At 51.2% G+C, this 13,271-nt stretch overlaps 4 protein-coding genes across 4 annotated transcripts; 2 read left to right on the top strand and 2 right to left on the bottom strand.

Moving 5' to 3' along the window:
• The first annotated feature begins 211 nt into the window (after positions 1-211).
• LOC113147446 lies at positions 212-1,306 on the top strand. Its single transcript, XM_026338072.1, has 3 exons — positions 212-372; positions 575-960; positions 1,200-1,306. Exons 1-3 carry the CDS (start codon positions 212-214, stop codon positions 1,304-1,306), a joined length of 654 nt encoding a protein of 217 aa, XP_026193857.1.
• Positions 1,307-1,957: 651 nt separating this feature from the next.
• On the bottom strand, positions 1,958-4,208 carry LOC34620832. Its single transcript, XM_026338071.1, has 3 exons — positions 2,545-4,208; positions 2,359-2,445; positions 1,958-2,192 (listed from the first exon to the last, which is right to left on the bottom strand). Exons 1-3 carry the CDS (start codon positions 4,206-4,208, stop codon positions 1,958-1,960), a joined length of 1,986 nt encoding a protein of 661 aa, XP_026193856.1.
• Positions 4,209-7,250: 3,042 nt separating this feature from the next.
• Positions 7,251-10,178, bottom strand: LOC113147445. Its single transcript, XM_026338069.1, has 2 exons — positions 10,060-10,178; positions 7,251-9,714 (listed from the first exon to the last, which is right to left on the bottom strand). The coding sequence occupies exons 1-2, from the start codon at positions 10,176-10,178 to the stop codon at positions 7,251-7,253; spliced, it is 2,583 nt and encodes an 860-aa protein (XP_026193854.1).
• A 285-nt stretch (positions 10,179-10,463) lies between these two features.
• Positions 10,464-12,981, top strand: LOC34620834 (mucin-19). Its single transcript, XM_026338068.1, has 6 exons — positions 10,464-10,553; positions 10,937-10,987; positions 11,044-11,164; positions 11,623-12,242; positions 12,351-12,503; positions 12,796-12,981. Exons 1-6 carry the CDS (start codon positions 10,464-10,466, stop codon positions 12,979-12,981), a joined length of 1,221 nt encoding a protein of 406 aa, XP_026193853.1.
• Positions 12,982-13,271: the final 290 nt, after the last annotated feature.

Here is a 13,271-nt window from a genome sequence, read left to right as displayed (position 1 = left end):
GGAGGATAGCTACACCTCGTGGACAACGCACAACTTTGGTGACTCCAACAACTGCGGGTTGAACTGCAGAACCTCAACAAGTACACCGCCAACGGAATACGGCTACCAGAACGACAGCATGGCAAACACAACTACTGCACGCACCAATTAAATCAGTAATTTTGGAAGTTACTTTGGAGAGAACGGCTCTAGCTCCACCGGCATCCCCTACATGGCCTTTGGCGAAACAAACTTGACAACCTTTCCTCCTTCCGGCGGGATGAAACAGGGTATGCACATCAAAGATTCTCAACCGTATACCGACGACACTAATTTGAGTCATTCATCAAGAGATCCATTCATCAGCCTTCGGAGGAATTCAGTTGCAGGAGAGTACAACTAATTATACTACCACAACGGTTCTTTGAATAATGGCATGAGCACTACAACAGAAACGCGTGCCAGCTACAGCAGCAGCACCACTACCAATGCACCACTTACTCCAAAAGCAAGAAATCCAACAGAAATAGCAATCTCTAGAAAGCCAATCGTGGAGGAGCGCATGAAGTGAAAGTTCACGATCCCCATGGGTAAGCTTACAAGGGGAAACGGCAATTCCTGTTGCATGGATCTCTCCATGTGACCGCTATCGGTGGAGGGATGGATCTGCTGATCGAAGGAGTCTCGAGGATCAACGTCCTCCACCACGTTGGTTTGGCAAGAAACTTCTAAGAATTTTTGAAAGTTTCTTCTCTAACCACAAAGAGGAATACGAACTCTTCTATTCCGTTCCCCGTGGATGTATGCACTCTTTAGGTGACCACGCAGCTCGCGTACCCCTCATGGGTGATCCAGAGCGTTTGACGGCTGTTATGGTTAGCCTAAGCCCCGAGATAGAGGTTACGTACCTCCCCTCTCCTGCTCTCCCGCCACCGTTGTCGGCCTCTCTCGACCTCAAGTCCGGCTACGCTGTAGTTCTGGGTACTTGTATTTTTGTAGAAAAGATACCTACAGATATTATGTGTGACAACCTGCTGCTCAGGTCCTCGGCAAAGACGGCACCCATAGACGGACGGCAATATGACAGCGGCGAGTATTGAAGATTCGCGTACATCTCCTCCCATTGTTTGTGCAAACCCCGAAGGGCTGACGTCAGCTGGTGGGTAGTTCAAACACGCTTAGGCGATAATTTTGTTGTGTTGTGTGTGGGTACGATGGAGAGGAGCGTCTGATCATGTGTCACGCTGAGGAACTGCCCACGGTGCCTATTAAGGACATTGACCCGGTAGTCAACTATGCAGCAACTTTCTATTTTCAGAGGCACTAAGGCGTCAATTGTAAGGTGCACAGCTTTAACCCAAGCTGTTGCCCTACAGGAACTATAGCGTCGGCCCCCAAATTCGTCTTTTCCGGCACTTAACGATCTCCAGGTACTGTTTATCTGTTCTTTGCATGCTATTAAGGGTGTCCGCGGTGCAGAAAAAGTGACCCGTTTGCTGTTGACTGCCTCCTTTCTTCCATCGTGAAGGACCGCCAGCTTGATGACGGCGTTCATCCAACAAGACACGTCTGCCGTCTTGTCCGTCTGTGCCTCTACATTGGGGCGCAGGTAGGCATGATTGTCCTGCCTTGGTCTTGGCAGACATGTTCTTTTGTCTGGCTCACTGACCCCACATTCATTAATGCCACTACGAGTATCTATTAAACAGACTTGCATCCAATATCAACAGATCACCCGCACCCCTACCAGGAACGTGGGGCAGCCGGGGCAGGACAAAGCATGCTTAGGGCACCGTTGGCGGGCTGGAACGGTGTGAAGGGTAGAGTAGTAGGAAACGCAAGCCTTTTGGCTCAAATGCAGTTAGATGCAGAGAATGAAAGTAGTCAAAGCATGAGGCACAGGAAAATTGGAGCCACCTGGACAAACGAAAAACGTTTTAGTAAAGTAGTCAGAATTGAAAGAGCCCTGGCACTGCTGTCAAGGTGCAAGAGAACTGCAGCTCCCATTAATTACTGAGGCATCTTCTGTACCAGGCATCCTGGTGATATCAGACGCATCAACACTCGCAGGACTTCCTCCAAATATACCTGTGCCCCGCTGAGGTTGTAGTTTGAAGACTGAGGCTGAGTACTGTGAGCCGTCCAGAACTGACTTAAGAGCCGCTAAATCAGATGAGACCGATGAAAGGAGACCAGCGGCCGCGTTTGAAAGACTGTGAACATCACCCGTACAAAAAGGACCCCACGTAGTTGCCTAGGACGCTGCATACCAGCAGCAGTAGCGTCAAAACCAGCAACATCAGCGGCAGTAACACGATCGCAGACGGGGAAAACGTGCTCAAAGGCATGTCAGCAACACCAAAAAAACCACTACCTTACTCATTGCACTCTTCAGCCACGGCAGCCAGGGCCTGGCGCATTGCATCGATATGACTTCCAAGGAAGCCCGATACTGGAGGCACCTCTCTGAAGCAGCAGAACCAGAAAATTGAATTCACGGTGCTGTGTGACTAGATATTCGCCCGTAATGCCCTCTGATTGATTGATGCTGCTACTACAACTTACGGTTTGACAGAGGCAGCAGCATCCAGATTCCACTTAAAAGAACTGTCCATCTGCCAATCTTTCCTCTTTTGTGATTCCTGAGCGTGGGGATGCTGCTTCTGCAGCTGAGGTGTATTTACAATGACTGAACGTGTGAGAGGGGGCGGCGGCTGAACAAACCGAGAAGCCTCTAGCGCAGCACTCGTGCCGCCTTTCGTGACAGGGTTAGTTCTGCTGGTGCACTTGTAGATGTTGCTGGTGTTGCAGCTGCGCATGGAGGTAGCAGCATCACCTGCAAATGTAGGAATCCCTCCCTGTCTAACTGCCAAAGATAAAGCAACTAAGCACTGCACCGATTCGATTGGAGGGAACTTGAGGAGGCGGCGCAGGCAGCTGCTGAAGTCGCTCTCCAGCAAATGCTGCCGAATAAACTTGAGCATGGCAACTGCAAAAAAGTCAACAAGGGGAAGCTTCGCTGATGCTGCATCAGCGAGCTGCTGCGGTGTCGCTGCTGCTTCCTCTTTCCTCTTTGCTACTGCTGGTGTTCCTGCTGTTATTGTTGCTGGTCCTCCTGCAGCTAGTGTTGTTGCTGTCTGTTCTTGAGAAAGCCATGCATCCGCCAGGAGAGCATCCCAAATAAGCAGGGTATCTTCAATGTGAAATTCTCGAGAAAATAGGAGTCGCAACCACCGCAGTAGGAACAACTGCGGCTCCACACCTAGGCCCTCCAGATGCGTGTACACCGCAGGATCCGCCTTTGCAAGCAGCCCACTAAACAGCCGGTTGCACCTTAGAAGGACAGCAGACTGTGCGGGGCCCCTAGAGGGGCCCTGGGAGGCCCCAAGAGAGCCAAGGAAATCGCCCTTGACAGCAGGGAGTAAGGCATCTTGTTGTGGTGGAAGGTACATGGACCGCATGCAGCAATCCGTCATAAGGCCATCAAAGAGCCTGAAAGTATCAGCCTCTATATCTCCTGGGTCTGCAGAAAAGAGGATACAGAATGGATCCCCTGGATCAACCGCTGGGCAGGCGGATAGGGCCTCTCTGGCGCATGCCAAGTGTAAGACGGCCAGTATTTCATTCATGCCTTGTTTATAAGAGATATCTGTGTTGCTTTTAGCCCATGTGAACAGGACCCGCTGTAAGGAACGCCGCGTTGTGTCTTGGGTAAACAAAGCCCTCTCAGGATACGTGCGCTCTATATCCCTCCAGATTTCCTCCTGCAGCTCTTCGTCTGCTTGTCTCTGACTCCAGGGGTTGCCAGCAGTGGCTGCCAGAGGATGAAATCTCTGAGGGTCCAAGGTGGCTAGCTGGCTAGCGGTAAGCTGCTGCTGCTCTCGAAGGGAACGGTACCGCTGTCGCTGCTCCTGTACCTGCGACGCCCATTCCTCAACCGTACTGCCTCTCACCAGCTGTAACAGGCGTGCCCATTGCACCCTCCTTAAGAAAGGTTCCACCGGGGGATTTTCCTCCGCAGTAGCTTCCGCAGGGGATTCAAGCTGGCTTTGCAGCCGAACGAAGTCTAGTTGTTGACCATTTAATGCGCGGCCGTATAGGACATCTTCTGCGAGAGCCTTGAGGGGGGTACTTAATGCCGAGGCCTTCCAACCGCGTGCAAGTTCAGGCAGTACTTCCCGGCTTAGGTGACTCAATCCCCAGTCTTCGTCTGCACGGGATATGTCCATTGCTTCCACTGCGGATGATTATCGGCTAACGGAAACAAGAGTCAAGTTAGTAGGACGCGCTAGATGGTCCTTAATGGTGTCCTGTTTGCCGAAGCCCGTCCCCACAGCTCTTTTCGCTAGGTTCAGGTTGTTTTTCTCGCAGGAACCTCAGATACTCAAAGCAAACCTGACAAAATGCAAAGGGAATGGAAAGACCTGAAAGGTAGTCGTGAGGAGGAGCCACGGCTCGGTCGTTTGTAGGTCTCTTCCGCTTCCAAGTAAACCAAGATAACAGGTGTTGAGATGAGAGACAGCTAAAAAGGTTTACAGGCCAATCTAAAGTCTGCCAATGCGCCATAAAAATGACACGAATTGCTGAGCTGTCTGTACATCCACATCCTTGGAGAACGGACAGTCTTGTTTGGCCCGCCCCGATATCTATTCCGTGAGGAAATAGCGGAGAACCGGCCAAAACCAGATCTTTCTAATAAGTATGACCTCAACTTTTGTCATTCCATGAGTAAATTACAAAAGTCATGCAAAAACAGTGCCCTGTTTAGGGGCTGCAGTCCGTCTTTTCTGACTGTTTGCCCGGCAGATCAGCAGCTAGGCTTCGCAGCATATCAGCTCTAACGCGTGCTATTAATACTTTGAAGAATAAAATGAAGGCAGTGATTTCGCTTTGCTTTCTTGCCCGTCACATAGTGTAAGTTTGCTAACAGTCTGACGGTTCGTGTGCCGCTTTCGCGGAGTATTCCCCATTATTTTTCCGTTATTCCTCCGTTACAAACAACAACTGACGTGTACACCATTACCTCATTTAGAATACAGAAAATCGTTGCATAGAGGAGCGAGGCAACGGCACTGACACATCCTTTCCGTTAGACACCCATTGTCCTCTAGGTTCAGTTACGTCGCCATGAGCTTTCTGATGCACTACAAAAGGCTCCGACTGTGCAGAGTATGCCTCAGATTTAATCGTATCCTATACCAATCTTATGTCATACTTTGGACACCAGCCTATGCCTTCAAGCCATGCAGTTCGATGCGTTGTTCGCAGTTACTGCATGCCACGTCTGTACAGAACCCGTAAACTAACTACCCCGACTGGCAATTTACCATACTACGTTGTACTGTTGTGGTAAATTTGGTTTTTTCTCTTTATGTGGTAATTCTACCTACGTACTGTAAAATCACTAGTTTAGCGGAGTTCACAGGGTGTCTATAAGGCCCTTGAAATAGAGAACGCCGCAAATTATTTGATAAACCTCCAACATCTTTGCTCGAAGAAATAGCCCCCTTCGTCATCAACCCAGTGGATTTGTTAGTCACGGTTATGGGGAGCATCAAGTGCGCACTCAGTTGCGCTCGTGGGGCACGGTAAGTAATCGCATGCAGCCGTAGTAAAACCACACTATGTACATCCTTGTGGTGTAGAACTGATTCAGTGCTGTAATAAGTAGATGTGCAGTCACATCTTCATAACTGGTAATCATATACAAGCTCATCTAGGGATCATCTGAGCGGGAAATGGTTTCATGTGCGACACATCAGAAAAGCATATGAAGACTTCGAGAGGATAGATAAGGGCCTAAAATACATGCTCATTCTTAAAGTCTTTGTAAGTTGAAGAAACAGGGATATTATAACCCTCTTTTACTGAGGTCTTCAGCTGAGGGCGCACATACGTTACCTTATGCCAAAACCAACATGGCGCAGGGCACAGTGATCTCGGGGCAGTTTTGGAAAAGGGGCCTATTGTCTCCCGCTATTGCCACATGGAGTCAACATTAAGCTCTTGCCCCCAATATTGGCCTAACTAGCGCTGGATGTTGTATCGGATGAACAGTACTCTGCAATTAACAAGAGAGGAAAGGTTAAACTAGCCGGTCGATTCTTCACTAGTTCCCAGTTCTATTTACTTAGTGCAGTAGAAATGGTGTAAATCTACCTTGGCCCACTATGTCTTCCCCCCGTCATTTCAAAAGCAGACACAATGTAATGTGCATGTGCGTCAGCTGCATGTCCAAATAGCTGTCAATGCCCAGGGAGCTTAAAGGGTGCGCGATTGCCTTTATCCTACGAAAGCGTAGACTATGCTGAAAACCGTAGTCGCCGCCGGCTTACTCATGACAGAGAAGCTCAAGTAGGTCAACGACTCACCCAGACCCAGGAAGCCCATTTCCTCCCATACACGTTTGGTCGTGCATATTTGAGAACACAGGATTTAGCCTCCTCATGAGCAGATAAGAAACTTCCTAGTGCCTTTGCTTTGGATGGCATCAAAGGAAGCCTTAATGCCTCTCGATATGTGGATGTTGTGATGGATGTTATGCCATGCAGGTTTTCTAGCCCGCGAGAGTAAAGAAAGCAGGACCTCGGAAGAGGAGTTCAGAGCGTCAATGCCTGAGTGCAACGTTCTGTCTCTACTTTGATGCACTTGATCATCTCATAGGGTGCGAAATAAGCGAGACATGGGAGACACAAGACTGCACCGATTGCAGCAGCTCTACGACCTTTTTGTGTGTTATTACCGCACATTGCTGAAGAACCCAGCCTCATTCGTATTTCTCTTTGATACCGTACTTATAAAACTTTCAGCGTTTACTCCCTGTACAGTGTTCGCTGAAGAAAATAAGAGCAAACTAGGTAGTCTTCAGCATTTTGCTTGCTGTTGCTATGTCTCCTCGTTTACGACCCTTCATACTATGTGAAGCACAATAACGAAGGCTAAAAGCAAACGGAGGTGCGTCGCAGTGCAGTATCGTATCTAGACGATTAGAATATACCTGTTTCGAGTGCTGCTACACGCATCAGAATTCTCTTATGTTTTCATCCTGCCTGCTTTTTTAGTGTCTCCCCTTGAGTGTGTGTAGCACCGGCAGATTCAAAGCGTCTACTTCATTTGAATTCACGTGGGAAGTCTAAGAATGTCACAGCTATCCGTGTAATCCATTTAAGCACTATTCCGCATGATCGGGTGAGTGTAATATACAAGCAAATTGAAGGCATCAGAGACATAAAGCACTGCTACAGCGACGCGATCTGCTCGGTAGCAGTTTCTCAATTGCTTCCAGAATCACGCAAGGCCCTCTCCGCTAGCCACTGCAGCAGCAGAGCCAGACAGGCCACTGCTCCCGTGCATAAGGCAAGGCAAGCAGTGGCGCGACTTGCAAAGGCGAGCGCTGCCCTGCATATACGTTGCAGCAACACAGTTTCCCCGAAATTCTGAAGCAGCCGCACAGGCAAATACGCGGCAAATTCTCGTTTTTGTACAGCCACCATCTGTTCTAAAGGCACAAACACAGAAGGCAGTGGCTGCCTCCAACCCTTGCTTCCCGCGGGCTGCACGGGGACATGCTTGTACAGCGCCGGACAGGAATCGCTTTGCAGGGTTATTGCTGCTCCAACCAAAGAGCGTTCCGCAGAGTAGCAACAGCAAGGACTTCGATCGTTACATGCTGCTGTGATGGCCTCTGCTGCAAACGGCAAGGACCCACGGATGGGCGCGGTAACTGCACCGCCGATAGCCGCAGCCCACGAGGCTGCAGTGTCATGGAGTGCCTGTTTGACCGTTGGCTCCGATGCAGCAGCTGCTGCATCGTTAGCGGCACCAACAGCAAGGGTAGTGTAAGAAGCTACTACTGGCGGCATACTGGGGCCTACGAAGTCAAAGAAGGCAGGCTTATATGACAATCGAGCACAGCAGCAGCACGGGGATGCGCGGCTGTCTGGGGCTGCAGCATTAGGCATGAGGGCACCTGGCATCTGCAGTGGTGAAAAAGGAAGCAGCTGCACCCCATCTGCCGCGGCGTAAGCAAGTAACTGATCGGGTGTCACCTCGTGCAGAAGAGCATCATGGGCCTGCACCAGCAAGCGCTCAAGAGATAGTCTACCCAAGTGTACGCGCTGCAGCACCGCGTGTACTTCCCCATACACAGCATCTCCTATCTGATCTCTGTATTGGTCAATAAGCTCGGGCTTGTGTTGCAGCTTCTCACAAAGCGCCGCCACATCCCCATTCTCGCATATTAGCGTAGAATGCTGTTGCTGCTGCTGCTGCTGGAACAGCGGCTGCGCTGCTCTGCAGTCAGCAAGAGCAGATCGGAAGACTGCAAAGAGACGGCGGCGCTGGGAACGAACGGCGGCAGCAGCAACGTACAAAACCATTAGAGGGTGGCCACATAGCAGAGAATCTAAGAGTCTGGCAGTAAGCTTGAAGGGGTTCGTGGAGTGAGTGAACCAAGTAATAAGCCACGAAACGCATGGAAGTACTTCCGCTCCGGGTGTATTCGCAGCTGCAGCAGAACAAAGGCGCAGTAGGGTTGACAACTGCGGGTCTTGCTGCTGCAGCAGCAGCGAGAGCAGCCGTACTGCTGGCATGAGCGAAGCTTCAAAGGGAGCAGCGAGATAGTCACTAACACAGCAAAGGCACACCCTCTCAGAGAGGATAAACGCAAGGTGGCAGCACACCAGGGAGAGCCCAGAAAACGGAGATAGAATTTCCTCCGCCCCCACAAAACAACATAGATGCATGCAGCTGCGCAGCAGAGAGCCGCACGGGAGAGCGGCCAACGACCCGCATCTTCTGTTGCCACTGCTGTTTGCACGAGAGCAACATTCGGTGCAGGAGCAGTAGCAACTGTCTATGGCTGCTGCATCCTTCTGGCTCGCACAACAGATCCCGCGTCCTGCGAGAAGCTTGTATACCTCAGTTGCAGCGGTCAACTGCTGCAGTGCATCAACAGCAGTGAGAAGTAGCGCAGCGACAATATCATGCATGCCCTGTGCATACGCAAGAGTGGGTAAGTGGCGGGAGAGCAGACCAAGCAGCAGAAGTCGCAAGCTGCCCCGCAAGCATTGAAGACCCTTCTTGCTAAGGATGCTTTTACTCTTCCTGTTGGACCTCAACATTCTGCTGGAGGAGCCTGCAGGAGCTTGTGTGACCCTCTCTCCGTTGCTGCTGGAGGAATCTGTGCTTTTAGGAATGCTGCTGCAACTTCTGATGCTGTTTGAGGACTCTAGTGGCTCATCAGACACGCTAAGAAAACTGCCGCTGCTGTGGGCGCTATCCTCGCTACTGCTGTTACTGCTGCTGCCGCTGCTACTGATGAGGCGCCATGCAGTGAATGACCGCTCCACGTCTTTCTCGACTTGGTGCTGCTCGTTACTGTCCCTTGACAGCTGTGCCTCAACCCACCACGGCAGCAGTGGCAGTACCCCTGCTGCTTTGTCTGGCTGCTGCTGCTGATTTCGCTGCTGGCTCTGTTGTGCTTGTGCATGCAGCTGTTGCACGGCAGCAGCAAGCCGCAGAGGAGAGTCATCATCTGGAAGCCGACCCAGCAGCAGCAGTAGCAGGCGGCAAACAATCGTATCGGCATCTTCCTGTAAAAGATCGTCTGCATTCCAAGTCCACGACTGCTGCTGCTGCCGCCGCTGCTGCTCTGTTTCACACTGACGCTCCTCAGCATCGTCCTCACAGGTGGGCCGCAGTAGCACCAGAAGCAACAAAGCCTCAGGAAGCCTCCTGCCATACGTCAAACGGTACTGTGAAGCGAGTTGAAGAACCCCGGTTATTCGATGCCACAACCAGCTGAAGTGGAAAGAATCGGTGCCGCTGCCACTCTTGAAAACGTTTTCCTCTTTGCAATCCGCAGTTCGGTCATACTGCTGCCGCTGCTGCTTATAGGGATGCTCTTTCCAGCTGCTTAAGGAGAGCCTGCGACTTCGTGTCAACTGCTGGAGCCGCTGCCGGCATCTAAGAAACGCAAGTATCAGCAGCATCGGTCGAGTGACACAGCAGGAGCGTAGCATTAGCAGGTACAGCGGCAAGCGCCAGCAGCTTGCCCTGAAGCCGCCTCTGAAGCGGGACAGCTCGGCAGCAAATGCTCGGATGCCACTGCCGTTTTTGGCCTCGTGCGTATGGAGGCATGAGTCCTTTTTGGCAATGGAACAAACTTCCCGTACCGCATCTTCTGCTGCTGCTGCCATGTCTGCTGCAGACACTGCTGGTTGGGTGCGCCACCGGAGGCAGGGGCAAACACAGGAGGAATTCGTGTGCTGCACATCCGTGTCTGTGCTGTCTCTGTGACTTTTATTTCGAATGCGCATGGTACTGCGCTTGTTGCCGTATGTACGTTCCGTAAGGGTTCGTTTGCTCGTGGAGCAGCCTCGCTCTGCCTCTTCGCAAGGACCCTTCATTTTCATTTGCTGTAACTGACGCTGCCCATCTGGGTCCGTCAAGCTCTGCAAAGGGTAAAGGGCTAACACAAAGCCATGGCGGAGTATATGTTTTGGGGTGGAGGCTCCACCTGCCTTGTCAAAAGTCCCACTGGCGCAGTTGGCACTGCAGCGAATGCCACAGCCGTGAGGATCCTTCTGCCTTCTAAAGCCAAGGATAATCCAGCTATGGGGTGCTTTGTCAAGGGAAAAGCATCAGAGCCGCTTCTGATGATTCGGCTGCCACCTCCGCCCTTGCAACCGTGGGGCCCTGAAGGTGCTGGTACTACCGATGCTGGCACCGCAGTTGCGCATACAACCAAAATTATTCCTGTTGATGTGGCAGCAATTACCCAGTAATCACTGTTCCTTCTGTGTCTTCAGAGTAGCGGGCACTCTGCTCGAGGTCTTTGCCGTCCACCAGAGTCGCAGTAACATTTTGGCTGCAGTGGCTCCCTTGCAGCAAAAAGTGCAGCCTCCACAGCTGCAGTTCCGGCATACTCGTCCCTCATAATTTGTGTATTGGGTAGACACCGGCAACAGAAGCTACGGCAGTAGCAGGAAGCGTGGGTTCGGGGACCGTAGCTTCTCCGCCGTGACGCCGGGTAAAGGTTGGCTCATATTCCTGACTCTCTAGGAGCCTTCAGCTGGTCGAATCTGTCGTGCTGAGGGGCATCCGGAGCCAGCTTCAGTCTCCTGGGTGAAAGCAAACCAAAGCAGCGACAGTATCCGGAGTAACGTGTATTTTGTAGCAATTGGTAAGATCGGCATAAGAGGTTTTCTCCTTGTTGTTGCTGCAACTGGCCGAACGGGGCATTCATGAGGGCGCAGGCTGAGATGCAATAGAAACAATTTGTCTTGGAGCGGCAGAAGTACTGAGAAAGTGCTTTTCGCGGCATCTGCGGCAAAGGGAAAGCTACAGGCAGCTCCCCGCCCACTGACTTGTTTCTCATGAAGCATCAAGCGGAGTACATCCTTCCATCAGCTGCACTATACGTGTAACAGAATCAACCGCTGTCGAGCTGCTAAGGAGACGGGCTGATGCCAACTGAATCCGAATCAGAAGCTGCTGCCGTTGATGCAGCATCTGGCATCTGCAGCAACAATGCTACTTTGTGCCTCAACAGCAGTGATTCCAACAGCGTTAGTGGCAGCTCTGTTAGCAGCACTAACACCTGGAACGCTAACAAGCGAGAGCCCTCTGAGTGCCGTATAGAAGACAAGGCCCACACCGGCGCCAGCAGTGAGGACTGCAGCAGCAACACTAGAAGCAGCGGCATCAATAACGATGGTGCCACAGCAGATATAGAGGCGGCTGCAGCAGATTTATCTATCGACGCAGACAGCATCCCTGTAGTCCACAATAGCAGTGACAGTTCTGCGGAAGGAACGGGGGACAGGGGTCCAAGCTCTACACTTTGCACAAACTACAGCCGCAACAATAACGGCGATTGCAACAGGAAGGAGGTGATGGGTGTTGACAAGAGCAGCGAAGAAGGCAAGGAAAGCAGCAAGAACTGTGGTGTAGATACCCCGGCTGAGCATGCTGGTACTAGGGGGCACCATACTGTACTCAAAGATGACGAAGACAGCAACCGAGAGGACACTTCTAGGAGTCTTGTAGCTGGTCATTCAGGATCTTCGCCACCGAATGATGGTAGTAGCAGCTGTGACTGCCCGGAACCCAGCATTTTCAACTCCAGTAGCACTGATATTAGAAGGGACGACCACAGGTTCTTTTCCCCAGAAGATAGAACAAGTACTGGTTCAAGCTCAGAACCTGCAGCGCCGATGGAGGCCGTAACCATTAACACAAACAACAACTTTAAGCCTCGGGCAACAGCTTATAGCTTTATTCCTGGCAAAAGTAACAGAAACAGCAGCAACTCCGGCAGCAGATATGTCGCTGGTCAGGACTCGCAAAGCGCCAGCAGCAGCACGTCAGCCTTTGCTGCAGGAGCAACAGCCAGCAGCAGCAGTGCTAACAACAATGGAAACAGGAGCAGTGGCAACCGGAGAGATGGAGCATCGCCATTTGAGTGTAGCATTTGTATGGACGATGTCACAGACCCCGTAGTTACGCGTTGCGGTCACCTGGTAAGGCTTTCTTGTTGTTGCTGCGATTGTCGCTTTCCATCGCCACCTTGCTGTTTTAAGCGTATCAGCACTGTACTCTCTCCGCTGTTTGTTTCTTCAAAGCATGCTTCAGCTTTCGCTGTTTGACACAGGATCCACATGTAGACTTCCAGCTTTTCGTGTACGATTTTAGCAGGATTAGCAACGGCGGTAGCAAGATGAGGCACAATAAAAAGAAAACTTTTATCCGGTGCTGCCTGATTTGCACGTGTAGTGCATATTGGTGTCCTTTGTATGTGTGCTGGCATTGCAGTTTTGCTGGGGATGTCTACACGTTTGGCTGCAACAATCGGACGAGTGTCCTCTTTGTAAAGCGGGAGTATCTGCGGACAATGTTATTCCAGTTTATGGCCGGCACTCAAACCCCAAAGCCCATGCTCACTCCAGACACATGTGGGCTGCTACGAGAGCTTGTGATCCGTTTTTACACCGATGCTAGTAACACATCCATCGTTTTCATCTTTGCTGCTGCATTCGAATGTGCTGAGGATCGGCCCGTTGGCTGATTCGTGATTATTCTTTTTTTTGTCGAATGGATGCACATCAGGGACGCTGGAACGGCGCCAAAGAGACCCCGCGCTGAGCGACCGGAGGTGTCCCCCACACGTCGGGTGAGGAGCTGCTTCTGTAGTACAACGATGAAAGGCACTTCATTATTCTGCGTGATTTATGTGTGTTATTGCAAGGGGTTCCACCTCTGGTGCTTTTGATTACTCATGGCTACATATA

The sequence above is a fragment of the Cyclospora cayetanensis genome, unplaced genomic scaffold (assembly GCF_002999335.1).
Source record: "Cyclospora cayetanensis isolate NF1_C8 unplaced genomic scaffold, CcayRef3 CcayRef3_contig_226, whole genome shotgun sequence".
Classification (NCBI taxonomy): Eukaryota; Apicomplexa; class Conoidasida; order Eucoccidiorida; family Eimeriidae; genus Cyclospora; species Cyclospora cayetanensis.
The sequence above is the reverse complement of the archived record's forward strand: the minus strand, read 5'-3'. Positions and strand labels throughout refer to the sequence as shown.

Bases quoted from the DNA above. Each gene is read 5' to 3' on its own strand.
- LOC34620832 (XM_026338071.1), bottom strand. From the start codon at position 4,208: ATGGACATATCCCGTGCAGACGAAGACTGGGGATTGAGTCACCTAAGC. The intron at 2,446-2,544 runs GTAAGTTGTAGT...CTGCTGCTTCAG, and splicing joins GCTGCTGCCTCTGTCAAACC to AGAGGTGCCTCCAGTATCGG. The intron at 2,193-2,358 runs GTAAGGTAGTGG...TGATGTTCACAG, and splicing joins GTGGCTGAAGAGTGCAATGA to TCTTTCAAACGCGGCCGCTG.
- LOC113147446 (XM_026338072.1), top strand. From the start codon at position 212: ATGGCCTTTGGCGAAACAAACTTGACAACCTTTCCTCCTTCCGGCGGG. The intron at 373-574 runs GTACAACTAATT...CCCATGGGTAAG, and splicing joins AGGAATTCAGTTGCAGGAGA to CTTACAAGGGGAAACGGCAA. The intron at 961-1,199 runs GTACTTGTATTT...GGTACGATGGAG, and splicing joins CGGCTACGCTGTAGTTCTGG to AGGAGCGTCTGATCATGTGT.
- LOC113147445 (XM_026338069.1), bottom strand. From the start codon at position 10,178: ATGGCAGCAGCAGCAGAAGATGCGGTACGGGAAGTTTGTTCCATTGCC. The intron at 9,715-10,059 runs GTCCCGCTTCAG...GACGTATGGCAG, and splicing joins CGAGCATTTGCTGCCGAGCT to GAGGCTTCCTGAGGCTTTGT.
- LOC34620834 (XM_026338068.1), top strand. From the start codon at position 10,464: ATGGCGGAGTATATGTTTTGGGGTGGAGGCTCCACCTGCCTTGTCAAA. The intron at 12,243-12,350 runs GCAACAGCTTAT...AGCAGCACGTCA, and splicing joins ACAACAACTTTAAGCCTCGG to GCCTTTGCTGCAGGAGCAAC. The intron at 12,504-12,795 runs GTAAGGCTTTCT...CTGGCATTGCAG, and splicing joins TTACGCGTTGCGGTCACCTG to TTTTGCTGGGGATGTCTACA.